Source organism: Microchirus variegatus, assembly GCF_963457635.1.
Source record: "Microchirus variegatus genome assembly, chromosome: 2".
Taxonomy (NCBI): domain Eukaryota; kingdom Metazoa; phylum Chordata; class Actinopteri; order Pleuronectiformes; family Soleidae; genus Microchirus; species Microchirus variegatus.
Genome location: NC_139803.1, coordinates 27,262,744 through 27,280,669, shown reverse-complemented (window position 1 = coordinate 27,280,669; position 17,926 = coordinate 27,262,744). Strand labels below are relative to the sequence as shown.

At 40.6% G+C, this 17,926-nt stretch overlaps 1 protein-coding gene across 1 annotated transcript in view; it reads left to right on the top strand.

Annotated features, from left to right (window-relative positions):
• Positions 1-6,936: 6,936 nt before the first annotated feature.
• The window catches only part of col25a1 (collagen type XXV alpha 1 chain), a gene marked incomplete at both ends in the record, with an annotated part of 168,435 nt that continues 157,445 nt past the window's right edge, over positions 6,937-17,926 (top strand). Inside the window, 2 exons of the mRNA XM_083885827.1 lie at positions 6,937-7,233; positions 7,363-7,432. Coding sequence (XP_083741953.1) covers positions 6,937-7,233; positions 7,363-7,432 — 367 coding nt within the window. The remainder of the gene's footprint in view (positions 7,234-7,362; positions 7,433-17,926) is intronic.

Genomic DNA, 17,926 nt, shown 5'->3' with positions numbered 1-17,926 from the left:
AGAAACACAGAGCTTTTAAGCACATTTACCTCCCCATACACCATATATCATATTTTCATAAACACCTATTTTTTGACAAAGAACTTACCTAATCATGGTCATACTGACTCCGCTCCTCGGAGGATGGCGAAGGTCTCTCTGTCTTGGGGTTGAGATGACCGTCTTAATGCAGCAGGGAGGGAGGAAACTCTCCTGATACTCTGTGGTCATCGAGGCCCGTGTTTGGGCTCTCTGTGAGCTGGAACACTTCCTGGATATCAATACAATGCACACACAGTATGATATTTAAGTCATATAGCAGGGATCGACTGAGATAGTTTTTTCAGGGCTGATATCGACACTGATTATTACTAGTTTTTGAGGCCAATAACTAAGGAAGCATATTGTGATTTCAACCAGTAATGGACCAATACTGATATTGACTCATCAACTACTTCTACTACTACTACTAATAATGATAATCAGAGCCGTAGCAAAAGGGCAGGCAAACTGGGCAGTTGCTTAAGTTTTCCCGAGTTGTGGGCCCCCAATGGACATTGATACAGCCCCACAACAACAGCAGGTTAGTTGTTTGTAAATTACAGAAAACAAAGCAATATCAAGATAACGCCTAAAGGGGGCCCACACTAGTTTGTTGTCGGTGGCAACCAATACAATACTTTGGGAAAATGATGATGTCATAGCCCCCCCCCCCCCTTTCTCTTGCTCTTGCATTTACTGTTGGTTTGGTCTGGCTTTCTGTTTCTAATTGTATGCATTGTAAAGTCATTCGAAAATTAGCTTTATTTAGCATTGTGGCGGTGTTGCAGCGCCATGTACAGGTCTGGTAGATGTACTTTAGAGTTGTTTTGGGGTTTTTGTGTAGATGAAGACATTTCCTGAAACAACTTTTTCATAATGACAAAGAAAAGATTGTTTACATTGCATTCCGTTTCCCGTGTGGATAGGGCTCTAAATAATATATCTATGATGTCTGTTTGTTGGGGGCTATAGTAGTTGAAAGAGGGTCCCCTCTTTGACTATGGCCTTCGGAAAACCTAGAAACACCTCTGCTAATAACAATAACAGTGATAATAATAAGTTTAGATCTTATTTAGTGTTTTTCCCGAAGCAAATCCACTCCGATCCCTCATTAGGAAAGCATTAGTAAAATGTGGCCTCACCTCATCGATGTATTCTTTCTGCTGACTCTCTTTATTCCGTGGATTGTCTCGTCTCACACAGTTGTTCAGTGACGGCTGCTTGACCCTGCGTGGTTTCTGGCGTTCAGTAGCTCTGAGTTGTTTGAGTCTGCTCCCTAACTCCACTGGAGGCTCCGCCATAGGCTATGAATTATTGACTGTGTGTGTGTGTGTGTGTGTGTGTTGAAGTAGAGTAGCACGTAGTAGCAGCCTGAGAGCTTCTAAAAATAAACCTCACATTGTACTCTGATGCTGATGCAGGCAGGTTGCCATGGTGAGGACGCTGCTGTGAAGATGATGATGATTATAATGCTTTTTTTTTTTTTTTTTTTTTTTTAATGGTGAGTCAGGATGCCATCATGTTGCATTTGACAGTTCAGCCAAATGATTGTTATTTTTCCTTATATTGTGATGAAAATGTGCAGTGCATTTGGGCTGTGCCTTCTGCAGCGTGACTTATTCGCAGGACTCCCATCTGTCATTTTTTAGATCTTGTCCAAAAACACACAGAGACAGAGGGGTGTGGTGCGGGTATTAGCCTGTGCACGTGCACAAACACACGCAGTGTAATCCTGTGACATACACATTTTTTTTTAAATAAAAACACAAATTTAATACAAATAAGTTAAGAATTGAAAACAACGACAGTTTTTTAGGTTTAGGGTAAGTGTTAGACTTAAACATGGGTAATGTGACATTGTAATAAATCATTATTATTTTAAAAAAGGAATAAAAACAAAACAAATACCTAACCGAACAAACAAACAAAAAAATACTACTTAAATGGAGGTTTTTGAGTATTTAACTTATTATGTTAAAATAAACCTAAACAAATCAACCAAAAAAACAAAAAAAAACTTCTCCCTTCAATTTAATTTAATTTTATTAATTGTCATGGGTTTGTTTGGCCGCGACCCTCTGGTGGAGGATAAAACGGTAGAAAATGGATGGATGGATGGGTTTGTTTGGAGGGTTGGATTCATGAAGTAATGTATGCATTTGTCCACTAGATGGCGCCTAAGGACAAATAAAAGATGACCATGAGAAACCAATACAGAATATAGAATATGAGAGCATGTTGAATGAAACACTGATTAATATAAGAATTAAGTTTTAGAAACAAACTACCATTACTTAAAGATGAGATTTTGCTTGTGAGTTTATCAGCATTTTATTTAAGACTGATGAAGTCACAGTTTGTTTCTATTATTTTATATTTACCACATGTACATGCTCAGTTATGGAGTGCCTGGAAATGTATATGCAGGCTTTTAGGGTCAGCAGTATAAAAAAAACAGGTAATATTTGTTTTTAATAATATATATTTTTTTTATATACCAAAGAACGCTATAAAACATTTAACAAAAATCCAGTGTTATATTAGAATGTGGGAAATAAAACGTGTCAGTACTGCCCTTCCATATGCGGCGTGTCTGTCTGTCAGTATTACTAAATCATTCAAATTTTTGGTAAATAAAAGACACCACAAGATGACTTATGTTACACATTTTGCCAACTTATATATTTAGATTATCCTTAACATTTCCAATAATGATTTAAACTTCAAAAACACAAGATGTCAGTGAATATAACTAAACATTTGTAGTACATTTGAATATTGTTCTTGTTTAACGATAACATAAAAAAACTCTAGGCAATAGAAACAAACATTCAATCGTGGGTGAACATCATGCAGTGCACCCTGGGATTATTCTGGGCCATAATATTAAATTGGACAGAAATGGACGACAAGTGTCATGCAAAAAAAAGGTGATTGTCTGCCAGAAGCTGATTTGGGTACAGGATAGCACGCACCCAGACCCTTTTTTCCCCTATTGAAATGCCTACATCTGTGGGACTGAGTGGGCTTTAATTTCTAAAATACCACCTTTCTCAATAAAACCAAGTGTTTTTGAAGCACATTCAAGCTTTCAGCCACAAAGTATAGGAGTTACAGATCACTTTTTTGGCAACTGTAATATTGTATGTTACTGTTCAATAGGTGAAATATAATACATTGCTACAAGGATTATCACAAAACCCCATCATTTCATTATTTAAAAACATCTGCGAATCATTTTGCAATCGTGTGCATAAACAAGGATATCAGACATCCCAACCAGAGACTTTGCTGTTTTGCTATTACCACAGACATAATGTGACGATTGGATTTAGGTAAAAAAAAAAAGCTGCTGGAGATCAGTTGTCGTATATAAATTCCACGATACAGCTTTAACAGGCAGAGGACAAAGTATGCCGGCCCACTTCAATCACTGGGGGGAAATGATCACATAGGCCTAAATCACACTGTTAAATGAATGCACAGCTGAACAATAGAGTTAATCGAGTGTGAGATTTTCAGAGACGGGAGCGACTTCATTGGTGGTGGACGTTCAGCATAAGTCGATAAGATGAGGCATTTTTCAGCCTGATTTAACCTTGATGAGTTCCTCTGCAAAAGCACCTGTTTAAAGGTCAGGTGAATAAATCACTTAAGTTACTAAACTGGCTCCAACTCATTTCACCGAGTCTGGCTCATTAAACCTCTGCTGAGGCAGACGGTGAGAATTGCACAAGCTTAAATCTACCAAGAGTAATTAAGAAGAAAAAAAAAGAAGAACTAAATTCCACCCGTGAGGATAACTGGAAATGATTAAAAGCACCTGTGTGCATTAACTGGTGATGTATGAGCATTTAAAGTGCCTCTTAATTTGCTTCGTCACAAACAGTTTAGGCTCAGTTTGCTTCTATGCAGTCGCTAATTAAACAACAGAGTCCAAGCTTTAGTGCGCGTATACTTCATTCTCACAGAATAGAATGGATGGTTCAGTTTAACGTAAACATGTTGGCTACTTCTGTTTCTAAAGCCTGGAAAAAAATGTCAATTAAAGTTTATGGACTGCCGCCAGGAGGTATGTTTTCACCGGAGTTTGTTTGTTTTTTGTTGTCTGTTAGCAACATAACTCGAAAAGTCGTGGACAGATTTGGATGACATTTCAGGAAATGTTCTCAATGGGACGAGGAACAAGTGATTAAATCTTGGGCATGATCCGCTATCACTATTTTCATTGCTATTTAGTAGCAGGCTGAGCTGCCTTGGCATTGGTTTGCGCTCTCCGAGTGCTTTTCTAGTTCCTTTAGTGTTGCATGATTTGTGTTTTACACTGGCTTTCTGGTCTGTACAACAATAACCACACAATAATACAAATACTCAATCCATCAAATATCAGTCTTTTTGAGACGTCGGGTTAGGACTTGGTTTTAGGGTGAGAATCCAGATTAAGATTAGGCATTTAGTTGTGATGTTTAGGTTTAGGATTAGGGGCTAAGGAATGCATTATATATACACAAGTGTTCTCATTAACACTGCTGCACAAATGTGTGTGTGTGTGTGTGTGTGTGTTCTTGTATGTGTGATTCAATTTTAAGGTGAAGATGGTGAGGTTAGAGTTAAGCCAGTTGTAGTGGTTAGAGTAAATGTCCAAGAAGTGAATGTCAGCCAATGCAATTTCCTCTGAAGTCCTGAAAAACAGACTGGATGTGACATTTTACAACATTTTACAACAACATTGTCGCACTGAACACCTCCAATGTCCACATTGATTAGGCTCACCAGTGTACAGTTGTCTATTTAGATTACACCCATTCATTCAGTGGCTTTGAGTCAGAGGAGGTTCATGGATATTTTAGCTCGTTTGCCATTAAAAGAATTCCTGACTGCATGAAAATGATTCAAGGTCATGTAAATAATTCAGATAGATTTTGGTTTAATCAGTCCAAAAGATGAATGAGACTTTATTTCACTGCTGATATCAGCCAGACGGTGGTGCCAAAGCCCTTATGAAGATACCTCATGCAAACCTCAGAGATGCATGAGGTTGTGAGAGCTCCAGTGTGAGCGTGGATACAATCTAATGCAAAGTGCTAAGAATGTTTGCCATAATGTTTCCCCTTTGCATTTCCACTAGTCTTTTATTTTGAGAGAAATCCTACATCATTTTGACAGTATTTCATTTGTTTATGGAAAAAGTCACCCACATTTTCCAGAGTGGTTGATGCACATTGTCTACTTGTGCCAATATGTCAGGGATGAATACATCAGAGAGTCCAGAGAGGAAACAGACGATCTTCACATTGACAATTATATGTGTGTTTTTGTCATATTTGGACATTTTGGTGAAAACCTTTGTCCACTCAAGTCCAAACATTGAATATTTACATGCATTTGTATGCATTTTAGGTGGTTTTATTTTTGATTTTTATCTAATCGACAGATGATCAGTTGACACTTCTTTATATGTACTGTTCTCAACTGTTTTTCACTTTAATTCGATGGTCCTGACATAAATTCACAGATGCAAGTGTAGTTTCCTTACTAATAGTGTGGTTGACTGTCAACAGATAGTTGATATATGCTTGACAATAAACACATGGTCAGAAGATAGAATTGATCATACCTGTGATCATATGTTATACATGATCCTGTTGTCAACATATGACAAAAGTAGTCTACTGGCGGGTAGTTAATGTCAGTTGTCAGTTGAATACGTATCAACTGATGACCTGTTATAAGCCTTTCCTTATTTTTCTAACATTTATATTCTAAAGTCTATGTTTATGTAAGTATTTTGCCCTTGCACTGCACCACTAATGTAAGATAGAACATGAGAGTATGCACTAATTGGCCCTCTATGCAGCACTTTGTGAATTCATAACTGGAGCACACCCAGCCAGCATGTCCACGTGAGCCCCATGAGGGTTATATTCGGGCTGATAATCGGTCCACGGTTTCCATGGTGACCCCACCTGTGTTTGCCCACTTCAAGCCTGTGCCCACTCCGTACCCTTTCCTGTCTACCTTGGTCCCAACATGTGGGCAAACACAGGAGGGGCCATCACGGAAACCGTGGACAAACCCATTTGGGAACCGTATTGTCAGCACAGATATAGCCCTTATGGGGCTCTCATGGCTTACAAGATCACTTGTGTAAATGGTTTGGGATCTAAAACATGCATGACAGTGTCTCCCCAGGACCAGGAGTGAAAAACCCTGCCTTAGAGGACAGTAACGTCACCAAAGTGGCTCAGTATTCATTTGCACTAAGTTTAATGACTTTGGTTGTAAAAGTTAGACTTATAATATAAACATTATTTAGATATGTTAATGTATATACACAACCTACCTCTTTATTATTTTGTGAAAAGTGTTTATTTGGCAGTTAAAATGTATGATTTGGTTCAACATGTATACCTGCAATAAAGTAAAAAAAAAGAATGGCAATTGTGCTCGAGCTCAGTGCGTAAAGGAGCGGGTCAATAAATTATGTTAATCAGTTTGGACACATTGGAGGCGTGTTGTAGTTGCGGTAATGAGGAGGGGGGGTCACGCTTGCCCCGCACCGTGGAAATCCTCCCCAGTGGCAAATAGTGTCTCCAGTCCACTGCATGTGCGCTGCCTCATATCTGCCCACTCTCACTTTTCTTACTTTGGTGCACATTTTCCCCTCAGCCCCGGGCTACCGCGCAACAAGTTTTGCGGGAGAATTAGTGTGCAGTCACACAGGTTGACTGGAGCAAAGTGGGGGGTGCTCCACTCGTCCATCTATCTGCCGCTGTCACCACAAGAGTCACGGTGTACGTGAACGGCGCGTCGCAGGCACACTTGCGCTCATTTACGCACGCGAGAACCCGTGTGTGCCACAAATTCGTGACTGCGCGCCAGATGCAGTTTGCTCCCCACAGCGCGTGTAGTTAAATGGAGACCGCAAGAGGAGCATCAAGGTGCGTGGAGAAAATGGAGAAAGCGGCGGCGGCGCCTCAGAAGAAGCGACAGTATTGCCGCACAACAGCGCTCAACATCCTCTCCTCTCTGTGTTCCGTGGCGTCCGTCGCCTTCTGCATTCTTCTCAGCATCAACGCGGCCGATATCCAGAACCGAGTTGTGGATTTGGAGAGCGGAGGAGGCGAGCGGCCGGTGATCCGAGCCCCGGGTTACCCCACGGCTGATTTAAATTCCCTGATTCAGCAGAGAGTTGATGAGCTGCTCTCGCAGGTAAGACGCGACTCTTCCCAACTAACTTAATAAATAAACAACAACAACTTCCATGCAAACACGAGGGTAGAATTACCTCAAAATAAACATGTGCACGTGAATGAAATTTGCATTCTTGTATAATTTCAGCGCTCCTATGAAAATTATGTCAAGATTCGGACTGCGAGACAAACATCACCTGAATGCAACTGCCCACCAGGTAAAGACAACTCCATTCATATTCATCAAATACATCCTAGCAAGCGCGCGTGTGTGCGTAATTAAAGTGTTGTCGGGTTATTTCATTCAAACCAATGACGCACAACAGTGAGTGTGGATAGTGTTGGAGCTGTATGTGCTGTGATGGACGCAGACAGCTGACTGGTCTTTACGCTTAACAGAAAGACAGCTATTTAACAGTGGTCTATACATAGAGGTGCTGAGAGCTGGGACCTGTGATGTTGCCCGTACTCCTGGAAAAGAAAGAAAGAAAGAAAGAAAGAAAGAAAGAAGGCACAGAAATTCCCATTTCTCCCCAGTAGATGGAAACATTGATTCCTCCTGTGGAACTCACCAGTCTAATCATGTTTGGGTTGGATACATGGTAGTCAGTGAATCAATTGTGTTTCAGAAAGGAGGCTGCAGAGTTTTGCATCACATTTTCGTTTGATTATCAACTGTTGCCATGACAACTCCACCTTCAATGCAGTGGAAAAAAAAAAAATTGCATGGGGAAAAATGCTACGAAATTATAAAATGCAGCAAATATCTAGTATTTAAGACCGGGACAGCCCATGCGCTCGTTGAAAGGAAACTTGTTTTGTAACTGTAGGGTTGCCAGTTCAAATCTCAACCAGATCATGGGCTGGGTTGCCTCTGAGCTAAGTATCAAATTCTCATTGTTCTCCATTGATTGGGTTACACAGTGTACTCCTAGTGCTGTTCCCAAGCCTGGTTGAAACTGGGGTGATGGTGGCTCGGTGGTCAAGTAAGTCGTCTTTCAACTGGAAGGATGTAGGTTTGATTCCCAGCTCCAAACAGCTCCTGTGAATGACAAAACTGTGTTGAAGCAGCTTTATACCCATTCCCAAATCCCAGTTTTGTCAAATAGGCCACAGTTAAAGCGGACCTAGACCGAAAGTTCCAATTAACGCTGTTTTTTAATGTGTATCTGCGTCATTCCCTTGTTTATGAAGCCCTGAAGGTTCAAAACAAACAGTTCAGCCACTGCTGAGAACGCTGTGTTTCATTGTAATCTCGGGCTCAGCGAGATCTCTGAAAAAACCCGGTCCGGTTACGTAAACACCGGTTCTCCGGAACAGATGCTCCTGCTCCGGGCACTAGTCCGGGCACATCCGGTTGCGTACATTGAACCGCAGAAGAAGAATAACGTTAGTTGTGGAGGTGTTTCACGAGCGACAGTGTTTTCTGACTCTGGGTCTGACTCCGGGTCAAAGTCATAAAAGGGACTGCGGCGGGGAGTCGTGAAGAAGCTATTTTTAAACACTGTTAAAACAATGTTGTGATAATGAGGAGCAGTGCATCCACCGTTCCAGAGGGGGGAGCTGCCCTTCTGAGAGCGGGTGTGCTGATATGTCACTTCCGGGTACTGGCCAATCACAAGACAGTTGGGAAGCCGGGGTGAGAGTTGAGTCTGAAATATCGCGGCTGGGAAACACCGTGAGAAAAGAGGATTTCTATCGGCTCGTTTACAGCAACTAGGAGGTTTTTGGACCATAAAAACAAGTTAATGTACATAAGTAGACCTCCATAACTAACATATATGTGCAACAGGACCACTCTATGTGAACTTTAAACAAGATACAATTAGTGTATGAAGTCTGTTCTACTTGAGAATACGTGAACCCTGTGCTTGTTTCTACTGTTGACTCGGCTGAACTCGCTCGGCAGTTTTCCTACACGCTGCAGGAAACTGCCTTGTTTTCACAACTTTTTTTTTCACGCCGTTTTGATGAAGAGGGACCTGCCCACACAGCGTCAGTCAGCTCCAGTTGGTTAGAGCGAGCCAGTGAGTGTGAACATATTGCAGTTGACCTCTCTGGCAAAGCTATAGGTGTGAAATAGAGCTGTGTGGTTGGATCTTGAAATGGATAATCCAGGCGCTTGGCAAGTGTTCTTGACGTGTCCTTGAGCAAGACACTGGCCCTGTCCCGCTGTCCACCCTCACAGACTTTGATGCACTTTCATGGTCAGCGAATGCTTTGGGTTGTCCCACTGTGGACTCGTCAAGTGTTTTTAGAGTCCACTTGCATTTTTAGCAGCATTTTCTGTAAGTTGACATCTCTTTCAGACTTAATGTATTTTCAGTAAGCCACAGTTTGTAGAGCGTGGGTAACAAGCCTATCTGCAACCTGACCACAATGTAAAAAAGTATGGAGGGAACAATCAAGCTGACAAGACAAAAGAATGTAACACAAGCAGATTAACGTAAAATAGTATTTGTTTATTAACCAGGATTGAATAACTTTTTTTGGCTAATGATGACATTTTATGTTCCCACGGAACAAAACAGCATTTTTGAGTAAAGCTGCAGTGTGTAACTTTTAAATATCAACAAATGTCTGCTCTGCTCAAACCATTGTCAATAAATTCAAACAATGTTTTAAATCCATCATCTCCACATGACTCGCTGTGTGTGTAGTCTTGTTTAGATCACGCGACACCCAGCGGCATTTCCATGCTGCTTACAGGAAGTGATTTGTTTTATCGACAAACCGAGGCAACAGCAACCTTGCACTAATAAACTGCAATGGCAAACTAGTTGAAGTATGGCTCACACCCACAGTGAATTCGAATTCCCAGCAGTTTGATGGATGTTTTTTGCCCCCACCTGCTACTGCTGTATACACACAAATTCTCCCTCAGTCAGGTCTGATAGTATTGCCTGACAGAGCCTGATATCAAATGGAAGGTGCAGCATACAAATAATATTACGTTGTTTAGAAAGGCAGAATTGAAACATTAAACAATCTTTTTTTGGTGTCATCGATATAAAAATAATATCTAGCATAAAGTCCCATTCTTGTTTGTTGAGTTGCAACCTCTCGTACTTGGTGACGTCATCAAAGTTTGTGAGTTTTCCGGGCTTAAGGGTTTAGGGGGAACTTTGGTATTTGGACACTGAAGCCACTGAATGTCTGGTGTTTGAACCAAACCATAATGCAGTATAATCATATCTGATAATATCTATTATAATCATAGACGTCGATGCAAGAAAAACCAAGACCAGTGTAAGTGATAATCGTGAATGAATGACACACATTATTTGTTTTCACAAGTGGTTTGTGACTCGTCTGCCGAGCCGAAAATGCCTGCATTAATGAGCCAGAAGTATGAACCATAATGAGACTCCCAATCATACTGTGCTCTGTTCTCCATCCCTATCATGTGTCTGTCGTCTCTTTCTCCCACCACATTTCTGTAAAGGGCAGAAATAAAACAATGAAAACATTTCACATGAAATGATGCATGAAGACGCTAAACCCAAGGCTCTGAGCTTGATTTTTTTTTGGAAACTCGCAATCGCAGTTTGCACCATACTTTGTTAATGCTCTTTAGTGGTCTTTTTTTTTTTGCTTAGGCCAAATACCTTTATACTCTATGAATGCTGAATGAATTCACTCAATATTTATTCACTCTTCTGTTGTTTCAGAGTCAGTCTATTGCTCAGATGTGGCTTTTTTTCCATTTTTCTTTTGAGGGCAGGGCTGTAATGTGCCTTTTACAATCTCCACATTATTGCTGTCAAGGAAGATGGAGCGGTTGCATCGACAACGCAACGGTCCATAGCTTGAGCTTTATTTGTGTCGTCTTTATCGGAGAAAGTCCGTCGTCATCTCAAAGTTTATGTCATGCACAGCTTAGATGAGTGAGCTATTAGCAGATATTTCTAGATGATGGCTGCACCAGTTGTGCAGAGGTAATCTGAATGGATTTTGGATAATGGATTGGATCATATTTTGAAAATGGGTATTAAAAAAAAAAAGATTTTGAAATCAGATTATATGATGGAATACAGTCTTGGTTTTTAAACTGGATTAAAGCCTTGCTATGTGTTGTTATGGCTATTTTACCTGTAGTTCCTCACAGCTAGTACCCGTCAATGTCGTGTGTAGTCCTATTCAGAGCATGTGTCATCTCAATTTGACAGTGGAGTGCAGATACATTTAATCTAGATTAACTAGGCTCTTTTCAAACTGACTTTCAACTGCACTCAGCCAAAAATATTTGGTGCAGGTTGAAACTTAAAGTGGAACTATGCGGGACCTTTACCCTAATTTAGCAGCTTCACAGTCTTTGTGATGGTTAAATGGCTTGTTGCAGGCAGACTGGTGTCTGTCTCCACTCCCCCTACTGTCAGTTAGTGGAAAACCAGCCTTGCCAGATCAGATCCCGTCCGGGATGGACATGGCTCCACGTCTTGCGGTCGACCACACTTGCAAAGTGCTGTTCTCATTAGATGATCCCACAGACTCCTTGAATGTTCCTCCATCACCACCAGGAGGTTAATGCATCTTTTGTACTTGTAGCTTAAGTGTTGATTTAGCAACAACATATATTGTTTCCAAGATGATGCGACCTTCTAGTACCACCATGTGCTTTGTGGTTTCAGGGTGAGATACCTGAACAAATAGACTTTGGTGGAAACAAGGGAACTTGATTGCCCCCCGGATAAAAAGTGATCAGCAACTCACTCATATCTTTTCAAACAACATTTTTTTGTAATGACATGTGCATAGATGCATTTTCCCGTTTCTCGTTTAGTGTTATTCGTAAACATTTGTATCTGCTGTTAATAATGTGTGCTGTGTGGATGTGCGTTTTAACGAATAGCAAGTTTTCTGGACTGCACAGCGAGTTTGAAAAATAGTTTTCGCACCACACAGTCAGTGTAAATAGTCTCGGGTCTGAGGGGGGAAAAGAGAGCCTGTCAAACCAACTTGGTGTGAAAATGTCTGTCGTGACACCCACTCGTTATGCCACTCTGTGAAGCAAGTCACCCTCTAATAATTATTTCAGTATTGACAGGCTGTTTTTCTATTTTCTTTCCATTTTTTTTGTAAGTGCACCTTCTACTCCCCTGGGATCTGAATTTCATACACGGTCTGCTGTTTAATGGGAATATAATAAAATGTGCATTCAGCAAACTACGCTTACCCTGTTTACTCACCCATACACCTCAATCCACCCCTCCCCATGCGTCCCCCTTTTTCTACTCTGCAGCATTTCTTGAACTTAACACTTCAAAAGCCCTGGCAGCTAAACACCGGATGAAGTGCTTTGGAGAAAAAAACTGCTACATAGATGCCTTGCAAGTGTGCTGGACTTGATACGTTTCCTCCAAAAACACAAAACTGGTTATGACGGGCGAGGTTAAGCAGAGGGTTTTTTTTCAGCTGGATGATGATAATGATAATGCTAATAATGCTTATAACAATAATAATGTACATTGCACACAAGGTTAACAGGGATTAACAGATTTAAAAAAATGGTTAAAAACAGTTGACATTAAATATGAGTGAAAAAAAGTCTATGAAATGGATAATAATTGCATATAATAAATGCATGCAAATCCAATAAACCTAAAACTTTGATTTAAATAAACAAGGTGTAAAGACATGATTTGGAGGAAGCTGCAGTAGGGATGTAATATTTCTCAGATCATTTTTGGAATTCATGTGGCACGTTTCATACATAGAACACATCATACATTGAATGTGCAAAGTGTGTCAATTGATGAAATATAATATAGTAAGGAGAGTGATCCAAAGAAAGCACAAGTTTTACCTGTCTGATTTCAAAAATAAAATCAGAAGCAAATGCTGTAATACCACTTTTACTCGCTTTGCCAAATCTTCACCACATCACACACACACACATACACATGCGCCACACAAACCTCAACCTAATCACTTCCTTTCAACTCCTCGTCTCCAACCTGGTTCACGCTCCTGTGTAATCCCAGTGGCCTGATGGAGCTACAGTTGTGCCAATCCCCTCGAATATCCACAACTCTGTGGGCAACTGGTAATTAATCACTGACCGCTTTTAAAATGAAGCCGTCTGTGTGGTTTGATGCTGGGAGGCACTCTAATGGCCATGTAATTACTGAGTGCAAGGTAAAGCTAAGCAGGCTTCCAGGTAGCTGCTGCACCCGCATCTGCTTTCGGTTAGCGGTGTCCGATTAGGGCCGCGTTTGAAAGCGAGCGAGGCCAGGGACAAAAGACGGAGCCCGCGATGCCTCGCTGTTGAATGGGCAATTATGATTTGATTACTGCTTAATTTGCTTGAAAGGGCATCCACATGTAGACTGCGAGCTCGACATGGTGAATAACGTTATTGCAGCAATCATTTAAAGCTTGACTCATTCAGCTCGGATTTTGCGTCAGTCCCAATGAATTAACAGGAGGTTTATTGTAATGGATTGCTAGTCACAAGTCCCAAGTTTCAATTCTCAACCAGGGTTTTATCATAAAGAGCAGAATGCTGGAAATGGCACAGATGGTCTCTTTGTACCTTTTGACTTGGAGGATGTTTTTTTTTACTTTATTTTTCGTCGGATGATGGGGCATGTCGGCTGAAAGCACTGGTAATGACTGTAGGGTTTGAAAGGGTGGAACTCTTTTTCTCCTTTTTACTTCAAACTAACCAGAGGGAACACTCTGAAAGGAGAGGAGATGACATGATTTTTATGAGCAATGTCGCAACACTCTCTCGCTGCTGGAGATTAAAGGTACCTCAGGCAGGGAGAGTGAGGATGTAGCCAAAGGAACGGAGCAGACTTGAAATGCTCATGTTTAAGGGTCCATCTCATGTATCCTTGATCATCTCCTAATGGTGATCCTGATGAAGCTTGATCATGAATTGGGATTAATATGGAGGGGGTTCCACCTGATAATGTTTTTTTGTACTTTGCTCATCCACGTATAGGGAAATTCCTCTCTGCATTTAACTTGTCCTCGGTACCAGGTACCTTGACCTGGTGGGAAATCTTACCAGCATGTTCCCTTTCCACTTGGCCATGGGAATGAAACAGAATGTCTCCTGTTTTGCATTTGCTCTTAAATAGTCAGTGAAGTTGGACATTGGGATTCAGAACTGTTAAATGTGGCCTCAAAATTCTTCCCGTGTGGTTTCGTGCCCTCAGCGTAGGGCTTCAAGAAGCTCTCGGAGGATGTCACCCAAGCTCTTTGAAGACAGCTGAATGCTGAATGTGTTGCATTTAAACATTTCTATGTATCTGCTCAAGCGTGATGCTTGAAGGATGGACTGGAGACAGCCGTGTTTGCCGTGTATTCAGTTTGGTGTTTGATCACGTAGATGCTTCTCTTTTTATAGTGTGTGTGAGTGTCTGTGGAAATTAGTTCTTTTAAGTACCGAGCCAAGAATCACAAAGCATCACATTAGTCGGGGAGGTGAGGATCTGTCTTTGTACATTAAAGAGGCTCTTCCCTGGCAGTGCAAAATGTACATTCCCACACAACTAAACCACATTTTCAAGTTAAAGACCTTGTAGTGCGTAACATTTAAACCATTGTCAGATGACTTCACACGTATATAGTTCCCAGAATAGCATGTGTTTGGTTTTTGTGTCAACTTCGACATTTTATTTTCTAAAAGTAAACCTGGACATTCAATGGGACCGAACATATTTTACGTAATCTCGAGTTTTGGCTTCCAAGGAATGGGATTGCACCATTTGTTTGAAATATACACCAAATCGGAGAATAATACATTCATAGCCAAGAAATGTATTCAATAGTCAAAAGAGCTGCATGGACATCTGTATGTATGTAAATAAGTAGCATTATTTTGGTTTTGTAAATATGCTCCTGATGATCTACGCAACACAGTTTTATTGTGAAGGAAATTAGTTTTTTGGAGAAAAGGTCGGCAGTGATGTAACTCCTTCCTTAATTGCGCGTCTTCTTTCAGTAGAACAGAGAAATCACTTGCTATTGAAGCTCCAGTTTAATGCTCCTTCTCCTTGGCCTCTGTGGTTTGACTCCTCTGCCTCTCCGTCAGAGCTGGGTGGCAAATCCTCCACAAAAGACTGCACAGAAACGGTCTCATCTGTAGCGTGCCCTCTGACACTGGAATGAAATTTTCAGTCATCCTCAGTCTGAAGTCTCCTTTGTGATGGTGTGAGTTCACCTCCCCTTCATGCGCCCACATGCTCATCCCTGGCCCACAAGTATTCAAAGAACGTTTTATAGACATGGGGGAACCTCCACCGTGGCCTTGGCTTGTGGAACAGCTGCTCCACTGTTCGATATGGTGATTTTCTTTTCCCCCGGAACTTTTAAGGAGATGTTTGAGGGAGCTTTCTGTGTACTTCATCTCCAGTGACCTAATCTCATTTTAACAGTTTATTTTTACCAGCTTGTCTCATTTAACATTTCACTGTGATATATAGTCAGTATTTCCTCTTTGTGAATCATTATTGGCAATGATGCATTCAGCCATTCTCTCTGGTTTGAAAATGAAAATTTAGCAGCCGGTGCCTGTCTCCATGTAACAATTCCTATTTTTTTTCTCTCTTTTGTTTGAAATTGGGATTTTCCAATGTCCATCACTGGTATAAAATCCCCAGTAATGCATGGCGATGTCCGTGTCCATCCGTGTCATGGAAATCCTGGCCTTCCAAAAAAAAAAGGAAAACCAGGCACCACCATCCTCGCTGCCTGTGGCTTTATGCCCTAGGCCTCTCAGCCCCAGCAGGCAGGATGGAGACGGGGGTGGGGGCACAGATGCTGCTGGTCTGTACTTCATCAACTCAATAAGAACAGGCACTACAAATAAAACAGTCTGGTGTGCAAAAAAAAAATAACAGTGGGACGCACCACAGCAGGAAGCTATAATTTCACCAACGTGTGTCTGACATGCAAACTATGGTTAATATGGTCTTGCCACCATTCATGTGTATCTGTAAAAAGATACATAAAAAAAAAAAAATACTATGCATGAGCTGGATTTGTCAAGCCTGTTTATTTTCTTTGTGTATATTCATCGTTTGCTCCGAGGCCACAGACTTGGATTAGCTAGTTAAATGTCTTCCAAGAACAACTTACCTTGACACGGAGTCGTTTTTCATTTTGCTCCTAAATCTTGTGAAAATGGCTGGTGTGAGAACTTTGTTTCATGTGCTGAAGTTCTGGCACTTGCCCACTTTACCCCTCCCACACATTATTTTTTATTTGGATGCAATGGTGATACCACTTTTTTTTCCCCGTTTTTTTATACCAATAGTAGTATTACAACTAGAGTTGCAACTAACAATTATTTTGTAATTAATTAGGTCGATCATTTTCTCGCTCAATCGGGTACTCTTTTGGTTCATAAAATGTTGATTGGTGTTTACTAAACCTGGAAATGATGATGCCCTAGAATGTTTTATTTGTTTCATAATTCAGTTTGTATTCTTTCTTTGTTATATGGAGCAAAGAAACAAGAAATTATTCATATTGAAGAAGCTGAAAAGTCTGAAAAACATTCAAACCGACGAATCAATTATCAATATAGTTGACTATTATTTGTTCGGCTTGGCTCACATGATCACGCCCCATGATCAGGTTCTTCATTTCTGACCTGTAAGCTGTTTTATTAATGAACAGATAATGCTGCCTGCCATTTCTATACAGATGAGATGGCAACCAAAACCAAAAATCTGTAATATCTGCATCTGCCTTTTGATGTTTTTCAGACCCACTTAACTCAACCCAAGCTTGTGTTAAAAGCAGGAAAATCCAAATTCATCTTATTTTCATATATCCAAAAAACTGCTATCTCATCCTCCAAAGATCTCAACAACTCAAAAGATTGAAATTAAAATGGTGACTTCTTACGAGCATTTGTGCATCGGTGATCAGAACTTGTCATTCATAACACGCAAGACCTTATTTCCAAGCTGAAGGTCAAAGTGGTCAATTTCTCACTATCACCAGCTTTGTCACCTCTGCTGGTATATGGTGATTTCCTTTTTCATGAATACCCCAGCAGTTTCTACATATATATAACAATTCTTAGCCTGGTTCCTCCTCATCTGTCTTCCAACATGTGGAGAATCCAAAATCAATATGGCCTTCACTCACATTATTCTACACAATGGTCCTGAGAGTGAGAACAGAACTTGGGGAAATAAAGCTTTTAAATATGCTGCTTCCTCGACATGGATTAACTGATTTCTGTTGGTGAGTTTATGTCGATTTTGAATGATGGAGTGGATAAAAACACGCTTGGTCGATGTGACTGCTCCTAATTTTTGTTGGCAAGCCCATTTTTAGAAACTGCACCTGTATCATAATAGGTTTTGTCCTCCTGTATCGGTCTGTTTGCATTGTTGTAATTTGTGACCATGTGGTTATTGCTGCTTTCTTGGCCAGGTCTTTCTTGAAATAATATTTAATCCCAATTAGACTTTTACTTGGATAAATCCAGGATATAAATATTAGCGATGTATAAGTTGAGTGTCCCTTGGCCCCAGCTCTATCTTCTGATGATTGTTTAGACTTTGCTGGAGAAATCACAACCTTAATACCTTCTTTTTTTGGTGAGTACAAATAAAAACTTGTAATACCTTTGCCCTTTTTTTACCCGATTGCTTCTCTTTCGTTCCAACAACTGTTCTCTTCGTCGTCTTTTTTTCAAATGTTCATTGTTCAAATCAACTTGAATCAAACTAAGAACTCATGCT